We start from the raw sequence: 22,179 nt of genomic DNA, 5'->3' as shown, positions 1-22,179 counted from the left end.
GATCATATTGTTTTTTATTATTTCAAATTATTAACCTAAAGAACAATCACAATTCCTTTGGCTGTAACTTTTTGTAAACAAAAAAAACAGATAAAGTATGTCCCTCCCTTTCCCCTTTAAAGCATCCCTCCTTCTTTTCCCTGCATGTTTTTTTTTTCTCCACAGCTTATTGGTGCGCAAAATCATATATAAACCAATGTGATATACAACAATATATTCCAATAATGAAATAAAGGAAGAGTGTATGAAATCAAAGTCAATAAAAAGTCCATATATATAATGCCATAATACCATATATGTGACAAAACAAGATGAATAGATTTTCAAAGGTGCAGGAATCAAACAGGTGCTATTCCAAATAATAGGTGCAGACACCCACCACCTTGTGGATTTCCCCCTTACCTGGCGGATGAAGGTAAGTGCAAAATAATATCCAAATAGACTCTTCCAGTGAAACAAAACTGCAAAACCTGTGCTCTCAACTTCCAGTGAAAAAAGCAAAATCAGCCTCTTACCAGAAAAAAGGTCTATGTACGCTTGTGACTCTCCTTGGTTGGGGGAGGTTCTCTTTCCCCTTAACAGCAGATTTATACATACAGTAGCATTTATTTTCATATGCGCCGATTTACACATGACATTATACACATTTTTTTGAACTTTATGAAATCTGCCATCTACTGTTCTGGCAGTGGTAATTTTTATAATTGTAACGAGTAACTATGCAGCACAAAAAAAAAAAAAAAAATTGGAGTAGAAGTATTGAAATCATCGAAAAAATGTAGTGAAGTAAAAGTGGAAGTAGGAGAAAAAAATTCTACTCCAGGAAAGTACAGATACCGCCTATTAGTACTTAAGTACAGTAGTGAAGTAGTTCTACTTAGTTACTATACATCTCTGCATATGACCTTAACCCATTGAATAATGAAGGCTAAAATAAATAAAAATTCCCAATCCAAATGTACTTATTTGCTATTGCCATATTGAGCTTCCTCCATTTGTATCTTTGCATCTAAATCTCCTTGGTTATTGTTGGTTAATTAACTTCTATATTTTGATGTTTACTGTACTTGCGAGTGTGTGTACTTCCCAATCTGAATAAAGTCATGCCTGTAGATGAGCACTAAGTCTTTTGGATGCAACTTATGGTTTTAGTTATCTTAGTTACTCATTTCTGGACTGTTTATTCTGGAACAGAAAACGATTATAAAAGTGACATTTCAGACAACACAGAACACAGAGCGCCTTGTGTCACCTTTACATCTTCTGAACAATAGCCATGGATTTTACTCTTACTTACCTATTCACTATTTATGGACTAATATTTTTGGCTATCCTATACATTATAAAAGGCTGTGGATGGTGGACCTCAGATGATTTATCCATGAAATTCCCTCCTGGACCCAGAGCTCTGCCGTTGATCGGAAATCTGCATATGATTAATATCAGAAGGCCAAATGAAACTTTTATGAAGGTAACTATTTAGCTGTTCAGCTCTGACTTATTTCTGTAAAGATTTGCAATCAATTAGTACAGTCTTCAAGGAAATCAAAAAATATACAAATACAACAGAGGTCAATGCTGACCTTCCTAAAAAAAAAGGTATTTGACTTTAGTACTCTAAACCACTTAAGCCCCGGAGGATTTGGCTGCTAAAAGACCAAGGGGTATTTTGCGATTCGGCACTGCATGACTTTAACGGACAATTGCGCGGTTGTGCGACGCTGTACCTAAACGAATTTGGCGTCCTTTTTTCCCACAAACAGAGCTTTCTTTTGGTGGTATTTGATCACCTGTGCGATTTTTTGATCATGCGCTATAAACAAAAAAAGAGCGTAAATTTTGCAAAAATAGCAATATTTTTCACATTTTTTTATATGAAATTCCCCCCAAAAAAAATGTAAAAATCAAAATTTTTTAACATTTTCGGCCAATTTGTTTTATGCTACCTATGTTTGGTAAAAAAAAATCGCAAAAAGCGTATTTTGATTGGTTTGCGCAAAAGTTATCGCGTTTACTAACAAAGGGAAAGATTTTTGTCATTTTTGTTGTTTTTTTTTTAACGCGTAATGGCGGCGATCTGCGATTTTTTTGCGGTACTGCGACATTGCGGCGGACAGATCGGACCCTTGACTGACATTGTTGACACTTTTGGGGTTACCAGTGACATTACTACAGTAATCAGTGCTATATATATGCACTGTTACTGTAAAAATACACTGGTAGTGAACGGGTTAACTTTATTTGAGAGGGAGGGGCTGTGTGTATCCCTAGGGGCGTGCTTTCTACTGTGATTGGCTGTGGCTTCAGCTGTATGAACGGTGATCAACAGTTCTACATAGTAGAACCGTATGATCATCTCTCATACACAGGGTATGAGAGATGATGGGGCGGACAGATCGGACCCTTGACTGACATTTTTGACACTTTTGGGGTTACCAGTGACATTACTGCAGTAATCAGTGCTATACATATGCACTGTTACTGCAAAATTACACTGGTAGTGAAGGGGTTAACTTTATTTGAGAGGGAGGGGTTATGTGTGTCCCTAGGGGAGTGATTCTAAAGCCCCGTACACACACGCAGATCGTCGTCATACAAACGTCGGCGGACGAAAGATCTGCCGATTGTATGCGTGTTAGTATGGTGCCTCCGACAGATGTCTGCACACAATCCGCGGACAAGAGTCTTTCTTGCAAACATGAAAATTTTTGTCTGCAGACACCAGAACGGACGATTGTTCGCCTGTCAGTACAGAAATCAGCCGACAGACCGCAGATTTGCAAGACTGGGCATGCTCAGAAAATAAAAAACACAGGGAAAGTTAACCATTACATGACATCACTTCTGCAGTCAGCTGAAGTCTGCGGACAAAATTCTTGTGCTGTCCTTGTGCTGTCTTTGCACTTTTCAACAGACACCGACATCCCGGGGAGAAAAGACGAACATTTGTATGACGACGATCTGCGTGTGTGTACGGGGCTTAACTGTGATTGGCTGTCTGTTGAGCTGTAGAAACAGTGATCAACGGTTCTACATAGTAGAACCGTGTGATCAGAGTTTCTACACAGGGGGGAGAATGACAGGCGGCTTGTTTACACAAGCCGCCTGACTTTCTCCCTCTGCAGTGGCGATCGCAGAGTGACCGGCGGACATCGGGTCTGCCGGTCACACGCGCGGGGGGGTCCGTGACCACTCGCTCCCTAGACCCTCACAGGCTCGGGACGTAGACCTACGTCACTTTGCCTGTGAGGGGCTGACTGCCGACGTAGATAGTCGTGCGGCAGTCGGCAAGTGGTTAAAAAAAAAAAACAATAAAAATGACATAAATCTTTCCCTTTGTTAGTAAACACAATAATTTTGCGCAAACCAATCAAAATACGCTTATTGTGATTTTTTTTTTACCAAAAATATGTAGCAGAAAACAAATTGGCCTAAAATGTTAAAAAAATTTAGATTTTTCCTTTTTTTTTGGGGGGGGGGGGGGGATCATATAAAAAAAGTGAAAAATATTGTTATTTTTTTCAAAATTGTCGCTTTTTTTTGTTTATAGCGCAAAAAGTAAAAATCAAACAGGTGATCAAATACCACCAAAAGAAAGCTTTGTTTGTGGGAAAAAAAGGACGTCAATTTCATTTGGGTACAGTGCCGCACGACCGCGCAATTGTCCGTTAAAGTCACGCAGTGCCAAATCGCAAAATAGGCCCTGGTCTTTTAGCAGCCAAATCCTCCGGGGCTTAAGTGGTTAAATTAGTGGGTTTAACAACTTGCTGACCACTCTATAGCCAAATGATGTCCAGTCTTGGGTGTCAATAGATATCCTCACAAGATGTCACGAGACCTAGTGACCCCATTGGAAGACCCCCTTTTCTAGGGACAACCCAAAATGTGGGATTTTCTTTTAGTTTCACTTTCAATGATAAAGATAACCAGGACAAATGGAGAGGGTGAATCCCCCTAACGAGGGCACAGACAGCAAAAAGAACTGACCACTGTTTTAATCCCCCTCCACTCCATCCAAAAGTTTAATAAAAAATTTGCCTTTAATTATACTTTAAGCCATATTTTAAAGGAAAAAAAAAAAAAAACTCATATGTAATACCTCTCTGCAATGCATGCACATTTGTCCGTGTTTGATCTCTTTAACCTCCCTGGCGGTATGATTGTTTCTGATTTTAGGTGCTGAAAGCGGTACAATTATTTTGCATGTAATTCTTAAAGTGGAGTTCCGGCCTCGGAAAAGTTTTTTTAGATAAAAATACCCCCGGGACAGTTAGGGCTAGTACATTTAACCACTTGCCGACCAGTCACGTTGACTGTACTGCGGCAAAGTGGTTCGTTATCGTCTGGCGACGTAGACCTACGTCACCAGACATTCCCCTCTCTGCGGCGTGCGCGCGCCACCGGAGGCTCGCTCCCGCTGTATTCAGTTACAGCGGGAGTCAGGCCAGGGGAGGAGAGGCGGTGATCACCTCTGCTCTTCCCACGATCGTCGGGGATCTAGTGTGGAAATCCACCCGCTTGTGTAAACAAAGCAGGCGGATCTCCTAAGTGACAGGCAGGGTCGGATTGCAGAGTTCAGCATAGCTCAACCTGCAATCTGTCCCTGTGTCACTCAGTCCCCTCCCCCCACACACGTCAGTAAGCACCAGGCATACATTAACCCCTCCCTCTCCAATAAAGATTCCCTGCCAGTGTCATTTTTACAGTAACAGTGCATATGTATAGCACTGATTACTGTAGTAATGTCACTGGTACCCCCAAAAGTGTCAAAAATGTCAGTCAAGGGTCCGATCTGTCCACCGCAATGTCGCAGTCCCGCAAAAAAAAAAATCGCAGATCGCTGCCATTACTCGTTAAAAAAAACGCACCAAAAATGACAGAAATCTTTCCCTTAGTTAGTAAACGCAATAACTTTTGCGCAAACCAATCAAAATACGCTTATTGCGATTTTGTTTACCAAAAATATGTAGCAGAAAACAAATTGGCCTAAAATTTTAAAAAATTTAGATTTTTACATTTTTTGGGGGGGAATTTCATATAAAAAAATGTGAAAAATATTGTTGTTTTTTTAAAATTGTCGTTGTTTTTTGTTTATAGCGCAAAAAGTAAAAATCGCACAGGTGATCAAATACCACCAAAAGAAAGCTCTATTTGTGGGGAAAAAAGGACATACATCTAAGTTGGGTACAGTGTTGCACGACCGTGCACTTGTCCGTTAAATTAACGCAGTGCCAAATCGCAAAATGTGGCCTGGTCAGGAATGGGGTAAAACCTTTCGGTCATAAAGCGGTTAAAAATACGCTCATTGAGAATTTTTTTGTCAAAGATATGTAGCTAAATACATTTTGGCCTAAATATATGACAAAAATTGAATATATTGGATATTTTTTAACTGTCAAAGTAGAAAAATATTGTTATTTTTTCAAAATTGTCGCTTTAATTAATATCGCAAAAAATGAAAATCGCACAGGTGATCAAATACCACCAAAAGAAATCTCTGTTTGTGGGAAAAAAGCCGTAAATTTCGTTTGGGTACGGCATTGCATGACCGCGCAATTGTCAGTTAAAATCGCACAGTGCCGAATCCGGTGGTAAAGTGGTTAATAATGAATAGCCTCTGAACTGTCCCAGGTTGCACTTACCTTTTAGAAGAAATACTAACCTTGAAAATGTCTTGTCCAGCGCTGCCATCTCAGGTGTGGGCAGCTGAAGCCGGAGTGTCCTCTTCTGCGTCCTCTTCAGTCCTGGGAATGCCCTGCACCGGCCCCGCTCGTCACTTCCGGTGCAGGCGCGTCATCCCTGCACAGCTTCTGGGCATAAGTTAACCACTTTACCACTAGAGCATTTTGCTGTCTTACGTCTGAGCCACTTTTTGCGATTCGGCGCTGTGCGACTTTAACTGACAATTGTGCGGTCGTGCGACGCCATACCCAAACAAAATTTACGTCCTTTTTTTCCCACAACCAGAGCTTTCTTTTGGTGGTATTTGATCACCTGTGCAATTTTTACTTTTTGCGCTATAAACAAAAAAATAGCGTAAATTTTGAAAAAACAACAATATTTTTCACATTTTTTTATATGAAATTCCCCCCAAAAAAATGTAAAAATCAAATTTTTTTTAAATTTTTAGCCAATTTGTTTTCTGCTACCTATGTTTGGTAAAAAAATTCACAATAGGCGTATTTTGATTGGTTTGCGCAAAAGTTATTGCGTTTACTAACAAAGGGAAAGATTTCTGTCATTTTTGGTGTTTTTTTTTTAACGCGTAATGGCGGCGATCTGCGATTTTTTTTGCGGGACTGCGACATTGCGGCGGACAGATCGGACCCTTGACTGACATTTTTGACACTTTTGGGGGTACCAGTGACATTACTGCAGTAATCAGTGCTATATATATGCACTGTTACTGTAAAAATGACACTGGCAGGGAAGGGGTTAATTTTATTGGAGAGGGAGGGGTTAATGTATGCCTGGTGCTTACTGACGTGTGGGGGGGGAGGTGACTGTGTGAGCGAGGGACAGATCGGAGTGTTCAGCTATGCTGAACACTCTGATCTGTCACTCCCTGTCACTTGGGAGATCCGCCCGCTTGTGTTTACACAGGCAGGCGGATCTCCACACTAGATCCCCGACGATCGGGGCAGAGCAGCGGCCATCGCCGCTGCTCCTCCCCTGGCCCAACTCCCGCTGTGACTGAATACAGCGGGAGCGAGCCTCCGGCGGCGCGTGAGCGCCTCCCACAAGGGGGAGTAGGTCTACGTCGTCAGACGATAATGAGCCACTTTGCCGCAGTAGTACTACGGTACTCAGTGGCAAAGTGGTTAAAGTATGTATATATATATATCTATATATACGTATACATATATTATATACATATACATATATTGTATACATATATTATATATATATATATATATATATATATATATATATATATATACACACACACACACACGTGTGTATATATATATATATATATATATAAATAAAGTACAGTAAAACTGCAGGAAAGGGCACTGGGGGCAAACTAATGTCAATTTATTTTTTTAGTAATGTAATCCAATAGGATTAAAACACAGTATATCAGTGTGTTTGTGTGTTTTACTTTTTGAATTTGCCGCCGGTTCCACCCCCCTTGCCACATGACGCTCGCAAAAGACGGAAGACGGAGCTCACAGCATCAGGTGGTAGATCCGGCCGCCATACACTGCTGGAATACATCGCGGGATCATCGCGGGAGACAAGGTAAGTAACCTCTTCCAGGATCCAGGCATGCTCGCTGGCAGTACCCCGAGTGTGGCTCTGGGTTACCGCTAATGGAACTGAAATTCCACTCCAAGCCACACTCAAGAATACCGCCAAGGAGGTTAAAGAACCTGCAGGAACTAAATGCTTCCAATGGTAAATAGAACAAAAAAAAAAAGAAGAAAAAACAGCAGTTAACTGTTAGGATCCTTTCACATGGTGCTGCTCCACTCCATTCAGTAGGGAATCCATGAACAGATCCCCTGCTGAATCGGAATAGAACTAGGAAGATGTAATTTTTGTTGACATTTGTGCCCTTTCAGTTTGTATCCAAATTTACACAGTGGATACAAGCAGACCCATGATAGCTCTATGGTTGGCTGGACTTGTGTTTGTTTACATCAGACTACCGCCAATCCATCACATTCCTGAGCTAGACAGACTCGGTATTAAACAAGTGTAAATGGACACAAGTCTGTTTACATCAGCCTGCCAATAGACCCGAATGGAGCTTCTGATCTGGTCCTCCTGAAAAAAACGGACAGGCAGACCTGATCGGAAAGCCCATGTGAAAGGACTCTTAGGCCCCATTCACATCTGAGTGCTTTGCAATTTTAAGCATTAGGCGCAATTCTGCCTGCATTTCCAAATCATGCTAAAATTGTAGCAAAACATGTGACGCATGTTTGGGTGCCATTCATTTTTAAAGGCACCTCAAATGAGGTTCCATTTTGCTGCAATAAAACACACGACAATTGCCACAAAATGCAAGTGAAAAAAATGCACCTGGATCAGGGCTAGAATTAGGTCCTTGACTTCTTGCTACAAATGTGCATAGGGCAGCCTATTCAAGTGAGTGATAAACAATTACAGAGTTGCACTGTTAAAGTGATTATACTATCAGTGGCATTAAAAAAGTCCAGAAATATATGAGGATATTGAAGAGTTTCTTAATCCCTGCCACCATCCGCCACCTGGAATGCATGACCTCTAAAAGCACCACCACCAACACAGATAAAGTGCTTGCTTACCAGCTTGCACAGTCCTCCTATCATGGAAGGTCAGTGACACTTGTGGCTATACACCCAGCCAGGGCCTTTGGTATCATCATCAGAGGGCCCTCTCACAGCATCTGACCAACCATCCAGAGAGTGGTATAATAAGTAAACCCAAAATGCAGAAGGCTCCACATAGTGTAAAATCCTAAAACTTTTATTGCCAAAGCTCAAAAATTGCACTTACATCAACAGAAGTTAAAACTCAATAAAAAACAAGGAAAGTTGCGCTGAATATCAAAAGTATGTGATAAGGCAATATAAAAAAACAATAAAAATGAATAAACGTGAGAAAGGTCCATTCACATCTGTGTGTGCGCCACCAGTGAAGTGAAAATGTTCCTCCAATCTGCTTCTTCTTACAGCATTGAGTGACTTTCAACACAAAAAGTGAAAATTCCTCCACCAGAATAAATTGGCCTCTTACCAAAGAATAGGGACCTGTACAGTCAACAATGCCTGTGGCTTAACCCTGCCAGGGCCCCTTGAGTGCAGAGGAAGCACGAGTATATAGTCCTGAGTGTCCGTGTCCACACATCCACCTCCACAGTATCAAAAGGGTATCGCTCCCCATAGGAAAAATAATAAATCCGCCATAGTGTAAAACAAACCAATATTTATTGTAAAAGGTACAAGAATTATCATGTTGGAATACTGCCCTGCGGCCCAGTCTCCGAAGGGAGGGGATCATGCTCTGCTTCAGTATGTCACCGTACTTGTTGGCATTCATGGTTCCCTCAATGAACTGTAGCTCCCCAGTGCCGGCAGCACTCATGCAGCCCCAGACCATGACACTCCCACCACCATGCTTGACTGTAGGCAAGACACACTTGTCTTTGCACTCCTTACCTTGTTGCCGCCACACATGCTTGACACCATCTGAACCAAAAAGGTTTATCTTGGTCTCATCAGACCACAGGACATGGTTCCAGTAATCCATGTCTTTAGTCTGCTTGTCTTTAGCAAACTGTTTGTGGGCTTTCTTATGCATTATCTTTAGAAGAGGCTTCCTTCTGGGACGACAGCTATGCAGACCAATTTGATGCAGTGTGCCACATATGGTCTGAGCACTGACAGTCTGACCCCCCACCCCTTCAACCTCTGCAGCAATGCTGGCAGTGTTCATATGTCTATTTCCCAAAGACCACCTCTGGATATGTTGCTGAGCATGTGCACTCAACTTCTTTGGTCGACCATGACGAGGCCTGTTCTGAGTGGAACCTGTTCTGTTAAATCACTATACGGTCTTCTCCACCGTGCTGCAGCTCTGTTTCAGGATCTTGGCAATCTTCTTAAAGCCTAGACCATCTTTATGTAGAGCAACAATTCTTTTTTTCTCAGATCCTCAGAGAGTTTTTTGCCATGTTGACCTTCCAGTGACCAGTATGAGAGAGTGAGAGTGATAACACCAAATTTACCACACCTGCTTCCCATTCACACTTGAGACCTTGTAACACTAACGAGTCACATGACAACGGGGAGGGAAAATGGCTAAATAGGCCCAATTTGAACATTTCCACTTAGGGGTGTACTCACTTTAGTTTCCAGTGTTTTAGACATTAATGGCTGTGTGTTGAGTTATTTTGAGGGGACAGCAAATTTACACTGTTATACAAGCTGTACACTCACTACTTTACATTGTAGCAAAGTGTCATTTTTTCAGTGTTGTCACATGAAATGATATAATAAAATATTTACAAAAATGTGAGGGGTGTACATACTTTTGGTGAGATACTGTACTTTAACTCTTTACATGCATGCTTATTTCTTTAGCACCAGAATCTTCTGCTGGAAAGACCAGCCTTCCTATGTTGAAGTTTCTGGCAGTGTGATTTCAACATCATAATCTACTAATTTAATGTTAATGTTGTAGGTGAAACTTACATTGGATAGTTGACCTGGACATTTTTTTTTAAATGTTATCTCCAAATGTTCCATTTAAAGTTCAGCAAAAATTGAGATTTTTTATTTTCCTGAAATTTCAGCAAAAGTCAATAGATTTTGGTGAAACTTTGCTATTGGAGTCAGTAGAGAAAGTTAAATTTAGAATTAGGTTCTTGTGGTTTATTGAAAACCATTTGCTGGACCTGTTGTGACAAAAAAAGGGACCCTCGTTATTTTATGTTTTTTCTTTTACATAAAGAAAAACAGATAGTGGAGAAAAAAAAGATAAATAAAAATGTAAAAAGACAGAACAAAAATAACATTTAAATACACAGAAAAACACAAAGAATACTAAATTGAACAAACTAAATTAACCTAAACACACCACCTAATCAAATACATCCTTCTAATAAATATATATATAATTTTTTTTTTCCAAGCAAATTTTGACTACTAGGCTGAATGAGCAAAAATTAGAGTTTTCCTTTGCTAATTTTTTTTAATCAATTTCACCAAAATCAATCTACTATTTCCTAGATCTTTTATGGCCAGCAATAACATCTGCTATTAAATGCAGATGGCAACGGTTTTGGCTATATGTATGTGCTTTTGCTGCAAAATATTGCATACAGTGCATATCACATTATTTTGTCTTGTCAGCTCTCAAAACAATATGGCTCTGTGTTCAGTATCCAGATGGGGGGTGTGAAAATGGTGGTATTATCTGGCTATGAGACCGTCAAGAATGCACTTGTCGACTATGCTGATGATTTTGCTGAAAGGCCCCACATACCGATGTTTGAGGACATGAACAAAGGATTTGGTATGTTTATAGTACACTGATACTTTCTATAATTCTTTGTGCAACAATTACCTTTTAGGGAGAACTGGAAACAAGTATAAATTGGTATGTATAACCAAGACTATTCAATACTTTTCAATACTAAATTATAAATGATATTAACACAGAACAAAGCTGCAACAGTTCCTCAGAAAACATTTTAAAATAGTACATTAATTAAAACTAGGGATGAGATTCCGTTTTTGGTCAAGCGTGAGTTTGAGACAAACCCAACCTGTTCGTGATTTGCTGATTCAGCACACCAAAACGTTATTCGCCATCATTGCAACCAACTACCAGTAATACACTTCCAGCCATCTGTGAGTGTGCGTTGGAGTAGTTTAGGGGAGCAGACAGTTTGTGTGTACAGAGAGTTAGATTTTATACAGTACTATATGGTACTATTTTGTACTACATTGTTTTGAATTGCAGTGTGGTGGCCTAAAAACTCTTGTGTACCCCGCCCCCCCCCCTCCTCAGTTTTAAAAGTTCAGAGACCCACAGTCCGTTTTAGGACTAACTTTTTTGTGTGTCAGCAACAAATGTAGTTGCTGTTTATCTGCTGGGCCCCCTTACACCATTTTAGTTGATTTATTGAGGCATTCAGCAATAGCTACCTTTAAAGTTAGACAGTCTATTGCATTCAAAATGTCAGGCAGGTCTAAAAAAGGGGAAGAGGTTCTGAACACAGATGTAGTAGGGGGCAAACAGGTTCTGCAGGACAAAGGGCTGCACCACCTAGAGACAAGGCATACAGTATCTGTCTTTTCTATCTGAGAGTGACCATGCTATACCACCACAGACCAAGGGGATAGTGGTTCAGTTGCAACAAAGCCTTCCTCTGCTTCCTCCTTGTCCAGCTACTGTAATTTTTTGTTGCTATTGTCTCTGAAACAATATGCTGCATTGTTTTGTTTTTTTATGATAAAACTTGCCTTGTCTTTCCTTCAATACTAAAGAGTAAAGAAGCTGCTCACATATTGTCCAGCAACTGTACAATATTTGTTTTGATCTTTGTGGCTATTGTCTCTTTTATAATACACACTAATGTTTATTTCAGGATAAAACCTTCCCTATTTTTCCCTCTTATATTGCAACCTTATTAAGCTGCTTACATACTGTCCAGCCACTGTACAGAATACATGGCTATTGTCGCAAATTTTTATTTCAAGATACAACCTACCTTGTCTCTCCCCCCTACATTGCAGTCCAGTCATTGTACAATATCTGTGGCTATTGTCTTTGAAATGATACACTTTAATGGTTATTTTAAGATAGGTCTGCCTAGTCTCTTCTTCTTACATTGCAGCCTAACTATTATTATTATTATTATTATTATACAGGATTTATATAGTGCCAACAGTTTGTGCAGCGCTTTACAATATGAGGGAAGACAATACAGTTACAATACAATTTAATAAAGGAGGAATTGGAGGGACCTGCTCGTTAGAGCTTACAATCTAGAAGGGAGAGTCAAGTGAAACAAAAGGCAATAACTGTGGGGGATGAGCTGATGGAGAAAATGGAAGTATAGTTGTTAGGTGTGGGTGGGATAGGCTTCTAACTAATCTCCCTACATACTGCCCAGTCACTACACAATATTTGTAGCTATTCTCTTATAAAATAATGCACTTTCAAGATAAAACCTACCTTGCCTCTCCATCTTACATTGCGGCCATATCAAACTGCTTACACATTGTTCAGTCACTATATGATATTTCTGGCTATTGTCTCTGAAAAAATAAACTCTAATCTTAATTTCAGAATAAAATCTGTGACATCTCTCCCTATTACATTGCAGTCTTAACAAGCTGCTTGTATACTGTCCAGCCACATGAACAATATTTGTGGTCTCTCAGATAATCTAATATGTATTACTAGATAAAAACCTAATCTTTCCCTATTTTATTGTAGCCTAATTAAGCTATAAATAGATGGCTATAGCTGTGAACATTGTCTCTCTGATAATACTCTAATATTTATTGCAATATAAAAGTTGTCTTGTGTCTATTTACTGCACAATCAGGTGCTTTCTTACTGACCTGACCCTAGCCAATATCTAACAAACACATACCTGAAGTCTATATTTTGAGCATTTTGGGAATAATTGGGGATATGGGGATGGTAAGGAGTCAGAGAATGTTGGCTTGTGGTTGTTAGGTGCTTTTGTATGCTCTGTTAAGACATTTTATTAAGCATTTAAGACAATGCAGTGTGGCAGTGTTAAAGCAAGAAGTTCACAGACTATATTATCAAACTGTTTTGTATGGCGTTGAGGGCTTTAGCTTTTTTTCTTTTTCTAAGTGTAAACCTTTCTATAATTTTAACATCTGTTATGGTTGCTACTTCCACTCATAATTAGTGTTGAGCGAACACGGACTGTATTATTCGTGTTCGTACCGAATAATTGGATTTTTGTTACCCGAACACGGACACGGACACTTTACTGTATGTTCGGGTAAAAAATCCGTGTTCGGTCGTTTTATTTCCGGGTTTTGTATGTTTTGGCGCTCTTTTCATGGCGGGCTTTCAACAGCCAATCAACAATCGTTTAACTGGTGTGCCTTAAGCTATCCCAGCCATGCCTGCAAATGTATGAGTAGCTGTGATTGGCCGTCTGAAGCATGTGACCAAGTCTTTATAAGTTCGAGGCAGCCGCAGCGGCGTCATTCTGCTGCTTAGCTCAGGGACAGAGCACACATACGTGCTGGCTGCTGATTAGGGAAAGACAGGCAGGGAAAACGAATTGGTGTCCGGATAGAATTTAGGGTCAGGTCGGAGTGTTTAGGCAGGGCGAGTTGTAGGCATTTTAGGGATAGAGTCTGCTGAATTATAGGGTCAGTGTGTTCTACAAACTACAATCGATATTGCTGTGTGGTGTGGGATAGGAGATAGGCAGGTGTCAGTGATCCACATCCATTTTTCTGTGTGTGGGCTGCAGTGAACACAATCTTTTTGGGGTACAGTGAACACAATCTTTGTGGGGTGCAGTGAAGACAATCCTTGTGGGGTGCAGTGAAGACAATCCTTGTGGGGTACAGTGAACACAATCTTTGTGGGGTGCAGTGAAGACAATCCTTTTGGGGTGCAGTGAACACAATCTTTGTGGGGTGCAGTGAACAAAATCTTTGTGGGGTACAGTGAACACAATCTTTGTGGGGTACAGTGAACAAAATCTTTGTGGGGTACAGTGAACACAATCTTTGTGGGGTGCAGTGAAGACAATCCTTGTGGGGTGCAGTGAAGACAATCCTTGTGGGGTGCAGTGAACAAAATCTTTGGGGGGTACAGTGAACACAATCTTTGTGGGGTACAGTGAACACAATCTTTGTGGGGTGCAGTGAAGACAATAATTGTGGGGTGCAGTGAAGACAATCCTTGTGGGGTGCAGTGAACAAAATCTTTGGGGGGTACAGTGAACACAATCTTTGTGGGGTACAGTGAACACAATCTTTGTGGGGTGCAGTGAAGACAATCCTTTTGGGGTGCAGTGAACACAATCTTTGTGGGGTACAGTGAACACAATCTTTGTGGGGTGCAGTGAAGACAATCCTTGTGGGGTGCAGTGAAGACAATCCTTGTGGGGTACAGTGAACACAATCTTTGTGGGGTGCAGTGAAGACAATCCTTTTGGGGTGCAGTGAACACAATCTTTGTGGGGTGCAGTGAACAAAATCTTTGTGGGGTACAGTGAACACAATCTTTGTGGGGTACAGTGAACAAAATCTTTGTGGGGTACAGTGAACACAATCTTTGTGGGGTGCAGTGAAGACAATCCTTGTGGGGTGCAGTGAAGACAATCCTTGTGGGGTGCAGTGAACAAAATCTTTGGGGGGTACAGTGAACACAATCTTTGTGGGGTACAGTGAACACAATCTTTGTGGGGTGCAGTGAAGACAATAATTGTGGGGTGCAGTGAAGACAATCCTTGTGGGGTGCAGTGAACAAAATCTTTGGGGGGTACAGTGAACACAATCTTTGTGGGGTACAGTGAACACAATCTTTGTGGGGTGCAGTGAAGACAATCCTTTTGGGGTGCAGTGAACACAATCTTTGTGGGGTACAGTGAACACAATCTTTGTGGGGTGCAGTGAAGACAATCCTTGTGGGGTGCAGTGAAGACAATCCTTGTGGGGTACAGTGAACACAATCTTTGTGGGGTGCAGTGAAGACAATCCTTTTGGGGTGCAGTGAACACAATATTTGTGGGGTGCAGTGAACAAAATCTTTGTGGGGTACAGTGAACACAATCTTTGTGGGGTACAGTGAACACAATCTTTGTGGGGTGCAGTGAAGACAATCCTTGTGGGGTGCAGTGAAGACAATCCTTGTGGGGTGCAGTGAACAAAATCTTTGTGGGGTGCAGTGAAGACAATCCTTGAGGGGTGCAGTGAAGACAATCCTTGTGGGGTACAGTGAACACAATCTTTGTGGGGTGCAGTGAAGACAATCCTTTTGGGGTGCAGTGAACACAATCTTTGTGGGGTGCAGTGAACAAAATCATTGTGGGGTACAGTGAACACAATCTTTGTGGGGTACAGTGAACAAAATATTTGTGGGGTACAGTGAACACAATCTTTGTGGGGTACAGTGAACACAATCCTTGTGGGGTGCAGTGAAGACAATCCTTGTGGGGTGCAGTGAACAAAATCTTTGGGGGGTACAGTGAACACAATCTTTGTGGGGTACAGTGAACACAATCTTTGTGGGGTGCAGTGAAGACAATCCTTGTGGGGTACAGTGAACACAATCTTTGTGGGGTGCAGTGAAGACAATCCTTTTGGGGTAAAGTGAACACAATCTTTGTGGGGTGCAGTGAAAAAAATCTTTGTGGGGTACAGTGAACACAATCTTTGTGGGGTGCAGTGAAGACAATCCTTGTGGGGTGCAGTGAAGACAATCCTTGTGGGGTGCAGTGAACAAAATCTTTGGGGGGTACAGTGAACACAATCTTTGTGGGGTACAGTGAACACAATCTTTGTGGGGTGCAGTGAAGACAATCCTTGTGGGGTGCAGTGAAGACAATCCTTGTGGGGTGCAGTGAACAAAATCTTTGGGGGGTACAGTGAACACAATCTTTGTGGGGTACAGTGAACACAATCTTTGTGGGGTGCAGTGAAGACAATAATTGTGGGGTGCAGTGAAGACAATCCTTGTGGGGTGCAGTGAAAAAAATCTTTGGGGGGTACAGTGAACACAATCTTTGTGGGGTACAGTGAACACAATCTTTGTGGGGTGCAGTGAAGACAATCCTTTTGGGGTGCAGTGAACACAATCTTTGTGGGGTACAGTGAACACAATCTTTGTGGGATGCAGTGAAGACAATCCTTGTGGGGTGCAGTGAAGACAATCCTTGTGGGGTACAGTGAACACAATCTTTTTGGGGTGCAGTGAAGACAATCCTTTTGGGGTGCAGTGAACACAATCTTTGTGGGGTGCAGTGAACAAAATCTTTGTGGGGTACAGTGAACACAATCTTTGTGGGGTGCAGTGAAGACAATCCTTGTGGGGTGCAGTGAACAAAATCTTTGGGGGGTACAGTGAACACAATCTTTGTGGGGTACAGTGAACACAATCTTTGTGGGGTGCAGTGAAGACAATCCTTTTGGGGTGCAGTGAACACAATCTTTGTGGGGTACAGTGAACACAATCTTTGTGGGGTGCAGTGAAGACAATCCTTGTGGGGTGCAGTGAAGACAATCCTTGTGGGGTACAGTGAACACAATCTTTGTGGGGTGCAGTGAAGACAATCCTTTTGGGGTGCAGTGAACACAATCTTTGTGGGGTGCAGTGAACAAAATCTTTGTGGGGTACAGTGAACACAATCTTTGCGGGGTACAGTGAACACAATCTTTGTGGGGTGCAGTGAAGACAATCCTTGTGGGGTGCAGTGAAGACAATCCTTGTGGGGTGCAGTGAACAAAATCTTTGGGGGGTACAGTGAACACAATCTTTGTGGGGTACAGTGAACACAATCTTTGTGGGGTGCAGTGAAGACAATCCTTGTGGGGTGCAGTGAAGACAATCCTTGTGGGGTACAGTGAACACAATCTTTGTGGGGTGCAGTGAAGACAATCCTTGTGGGGTGCAGTGAAGACAATCCTTGTGGGGTGCAGTGAACAAAATCTTTGGGGGGTACAGTGAACACAATCTTTGTGGGGTACAGTGAACACAATCTTTGTGGGGTGCAGTGAAGACAATCCTTGTGGGGTGCAGTGAAGACAATCCTTGTGGGGTGCAGTGAACAAAATCTTTGGGGGGTACAGTGAACACAATCTTTGTGGGGTACAGTGAACACAATCTTTGTGGGGTGCAGTGAAGACAATAATTGTGGGGTGCAGTGAAGACAATCCTTGTGGGGTGCAGTGAACAAAATCTTTGGGGGGTACAGTGAACACAATCTTTGTGGGGTACAGTGAACACAATCTTTGTGGGGTGCAGTGAAGACAATCCTTTTGGGGTGCAGTGAACACAATCTTTGTGGGGTACAGTGAACACAATCTTTGTGGGGTGCAGTGAAGACAATCCTTGTGGGGTGCAGTGAAGACAATCCTTGTGGGGTACAGTGAACACAATCTTTGTGGGGTGCAGTGAAGACAATCCTTTTGGGGTGCAGTGAACACAATCTTTGTGGGGTGCAGTGAACAAAATCTTTGTGGGGTACAGTGAACACAATCTTTGTGGGGTACAGTGAACACAATCTTTGTGGGGTGCAGTGAAGACAATCCTTGTGGGGTGCAGTGAACAAAATCTTTGGGGGGTACAGTGAACACAATCTTTGTGGGGTACAGTGAACACAATCTTTGTGGGGTGCAGTGAAGACAATCCTTTTGGGGTGCAGTGAACACAATCTTTGTGGGGTACAGTGAACACAATCTTTGTGGGGTGCAGTGAAGACAATCCTTGTGGGGTGCAGTGAAGACAATCCTTGTGGGGTACAGTGAACACAATCTTTGTGGGGTGCAGTGAAGACAATCCTTTTGGGGTGCAGTGAACACAATCTTTGTGGGGTGCAGTGAACAAAATCTTTGTGGGGTACAGTGAACACAATCTTTGCGGGGTACAGTGAACACAATCTTTGTGGGGTGCAGTGAAGACAATCCTTGTGGGGTGCAGTGAAGACAATCCTTGTGGGGTGCAGTGAACAAAATCTTTGGGGGGTACAGTGAACACAATCTTTGTGGGGTACAGTGAACACAATCTTTGTGGGGTGCAGTGAAGACAATCCTTGTGGGGTGCAGTGAAGACAATCCTTGTGGGGTACAGTGAAGACAATCTTTGTGGGGTGCAGTGAAGACAATCCTTTTGGGGTGCAGTGAACACAATCTTTGTGGGGTGCAGTGAACAAAATCTTTGTGGGGTACAGTGAACACAATCTTTGTGGGGTACAGTGAACACAATCCTTGTGGGGTGCAGTGAACAAAATCTTTGGGGGGTACAGTGAACACAATCTTTGTGGGGTACAGTGAACACAATCTTTGTGGGGTGCAGTGAAGACAATCCTTGTGGGGTACAGTGAACACAATCTTTGTGGGGTGCAGTGAAGACAATCCTTTTGGGGTGCAGTGAACACAATCTTTGTGGGGTGCAGTGAACAAAATCTTTGTGGGGTACAGTGAACACAATCTTTGTGGGGTACAGTGAACACAATCTTTGTGGGGTACAGTGAACAAAATCTTTGTGGGGTACAGTGAACACAATCTTTGTGGGGTGCAGTGAAGACAATCCTTGTGGGGTGCAGTGAACAAAATCTTTGGGGGGTACAGTGAACACAATCTTTGGGGGGTACAGTGAACACAATCTTTGTGGGGTACAGTGAACACAATCCTTGTGGGGTGCAGTGAACAAAATCTTTGGGGGGTACAGTGAACACAATCTTTGTGGGGTACAGTGAACACAATCTTTGTGGGGTGCAGTTAAGACAATCCTTGTGGGGTACAGTGAACACAATCTTTGTGGGGTGCAGTGAAGACAATCCTTTTGGGGTGCAGTGAACACAATCTTTGTGGGGTGCAGTGAACAAAATCTTTGTGGGGTACAGTGAACACAATCTTTGTGGGGTACAGTGAACAAAATCTTTGTGGGGTACAGTGAACACAATCTTTGTGGGGTGCAGTGAAGACAATCCTTGTGGGGTGCAGTGAACAAAATCTTTGGGGGGTACAGTGAACACAATCTTTTTGGGGTACAGTGAACACAATCTTTGTGGGGTACAGTGAAGAAAATCCTTTTGGGGTGCAGTGAACACAATCTTTGTGGGGTACAGTGAACACAATCTTTGTGGGGTACAGTGAAGAAAATCCTTTTGGGGTGCAGTGAACACAATCTTTGTGGGGTACAGTGAACACAATCTTTGTGGGGTGCAGTGAAGACAATCCTTGTGGGGTGCAGTGAAGACAATCCTTGTGGGGTGCAGTGAACAAAATCTTTGTGGGGTACAGTGAACACAATCTTTGTGGATTACAGTGAACACAATCTTTGTAGGGTGCAGTGAAGACAATCCTTTTGGGGTGCAGTGAACACAATCTTTGTGGGGTACAGTGAACACAATCTTTGTGGGGTGCAGTGAAGACAATCCTTGTGGGATGCAGTGAAGACAATCCTTGTGGGGTGCAGTGATCAAAATCTTTGTGGGGTACAGTGAACACAATCCTTGTGGGGTACAGTGAACACAATCTTTGTGGGGTGCAGTGAACACAATCTTTGTGGGGTACAGTGAACACAATCTTTGTGGGGTGCAGTGAAGACAATCCTTTTGGGGTGCAGTGAACACAATCTTTGTGGGGTACAGTGAACACAATCTTTGTGGGGTGCAGTGAACAAAATCTTTGTGGGGTACAGTGAAGACAATCTTTGTGGGGTACAGTGAACACAATCTTTGTGGGGTGCAGTGAAGACAATCCTTTTGTGGTGCAGTGAAGACAATCTTTGTGGGGTACAGTGAACACAATCTTTGTGGGGTGCAGTGAAGACAATCCTTGTAGGGTGCAGTGAAGACAATCCTTGTGGGGTACAGTGAACACAATCTTTGTGGGGTGCAGTGAAGACAATCCTTTTGGGGTGCAGTGAACACAATCTTTGTGGGGTACAGTGAACACAATCTTTGTGGGATGCAGTGAAGACAATCCTTGTGGGGTGCAGTGAAGACAATCCTTGTGGGGTGCAGTGAAGACAATCCTTGTGGGGTGCAGTGAACAAAATCTTTGGGGGGTACAGTGAGCACAATCTTTGTGGGGTACAGTGAACACAATCTTTGTGGGGTGCAGTGAAGACAATCCTTTTGGGGTGCAGTGAACACAATCTTTGTGGGGTACAGTGAACACAATCTTTGTGGGGTGCAGTGAAGACAATCCTTGTGGGGTGCAGTGAAGACAATCCTTGTGGGGTGCAGTGAACAAAATCTTTGTGGGGTACAGTGAACACAATCTTTGTGGGGTGCAGTGAACAAAATCTTTGGGGGGTACAGTGAACACAATCTTTGTGGATTACAGTGAACACAATCTTTGTGGGGTGCAGTGAAGACAATCCTTTTGGGGTGCAGTGAACACAATCTTTGTGGGGTACAGTGAACACAATCTCATACTTCTGAAGATTTGAGGGTGCTGCCTGTTTCATCCTCCTCCTCCTCATCCATCCTTTTAGGGGTACAAACAATAGTAATTGGGGCCTAGTGTGCTTCTGTACGTGTGAAAAACATACACTTTTTTTTGATCATATTTCCTATTCCGCTATTCAATAAAAACCTTTGGGGATCAATTAAATTGCGGGATAGTCTGTGTCGGTACGTGTGAGATCCACCTTTCCAAGTTTTTGGGGTTCATCTCATACTTCTGAAGCTTTGAGGGTGCTGCCTGTTCCATACTCCTCCTCCTCCTCCTCCATCCTTTTAGGTGTACAAACAATAGTAATTGGGGCCTAGTGTGCTTCTGTACGTGTGAGATACATACACTTTTTTTGATCATATTTCCTATTCCGCTATTCAATAAAAACCTATGGGGATCAATTAAATTGCGGAATAGTCTGTGTCGGTACGTGTGAGATCCACCTTTCCAAGTTTTTGGGGTTCATCTCATACTTCTGAAGCTTTGAGGGTGCTGCCTGTTCCATACTCCTCCTCCTCCTCCTCCATCCTTTTAGGTGTACAAACAATAGTAATTGGGGCCTAGTGTGCTTCTGTACGTGTGAGATACATACACTTTTTTTGATCATATTTCCTATTCCGCTATTCAATAAAAACCTTTGGGGATCAATTAAATTGCGGAATAGTCTGTGTCGGTACGTGTGAGATCCACCTTTCCAAGTTTTTGAGGTTCATCTCATACTTCTGAAGATTTGAGGGTGCTGCCTGTTCCATACTCCTCCTCCTCCTCATCCATCCTTTTAGGTGTACAAACAATAGTAATTGGGGCCTAGTGTGCTTCTGTACGTGTGAGATACATACACTTTTTTTGATCATATTTCCCATTCCGCTATTCAATAAAAACCTTTGGGGATCAATTAAATTGCGGAATAGTCTGTGTCGGTACGTGTGAGATCCACCTTTCCAAGTTTTTGAGGTTCATCTCATACTTCTGAAGATTTGAGGGTGCTGCCTGTTCCATACTCCTCTTCCTCATCCTCCCTTTAGGGTAGGAAAAAATTTAATCGGGCCTAGTCTGTGTTTGTACGTGTGAGATACACAGTTTTTTATCCTATTCCGCTATTCAATACACACCCTTTTGGTGTAAAAAACATTAAATTGCGGCATAGTTTGCATATTTGACTGTGAGATACACCCGTGCGATACTGTTGTTCTTTTGTTCTGCTATTCAATAAAGACCTTTCTAGGGCAAGATCTTAAATTTCAGAAATATGAGGAGAGCGTCAAATAGGGGCCGTGGCCGGGGTCGTGGTGCTACTGCTAGAGCTCCTGTTGCAAGGAGAGGACGTGGTCGATCTGTGCCAGCTACACGCACAAGTGAAACACCTTCCTCAAATGTGAGAAGGCGACAGAACCTGCAGCAGTATTTGGTAGGGCATCATACGCCTCTAGAAGTGATGAGGCCAGAACACAGAGAGGCGATAGTAGATTGGTTTGCTGCTGACAGTGCCTCCAGTTCCTTCACATTGTCTCCCACCCAGTCTACTGCAGAAAGGTCAGAGTTGGCACCTGCA

At 42.3% G+C, this 22,179-nt stretch overlaps 1 protein-coding gene across 1 annotated transcript in view; it reads left to right on the top strand.

Moving 5' to 3' along the window:
• The first annotated feature begins 1,219 nt into the window (after window positions 1–1,219).
• The window catches only part of LOC309551302 (cytochrome P450 2K4-like), a 62,252-nt gene continuing 41,292 nt past the window's right edge, over window positions 1,220–22,179 (top strand). Inside the window, exons 1-2 of the mRNA XM_082251833.1 lie at window positions 1,220–1,471; window positions 10,845–11,007. Coding sequence (XP_082107959.1) covers window positions 1,277–1,471; window positions 10,845–11,007 — 358 coding nt within the window. The 5' untranslated portion in view covers window positions 1,220–1,276. The remainder of the gene's footprint in view (window positions 1,472–10,844; window positions 11,008–22,179) is intronic.

The sequence above is a fragment of the Pelophylax lessonae genome (assembly GCF_965119305.1).
Source record: "Pelophylax lessonae genome assembly, chromosome: 3".
NCBI lineage: Eukaryota > Metazoa > Chordata > Amphibia > Anura > Ranidae > Pelophylax > Pelophylax lessonae.
Note: the sequence above shows the minus strand (reverse complement) of the source record. Positions and strands in the feature narration are given on the sequence as shown.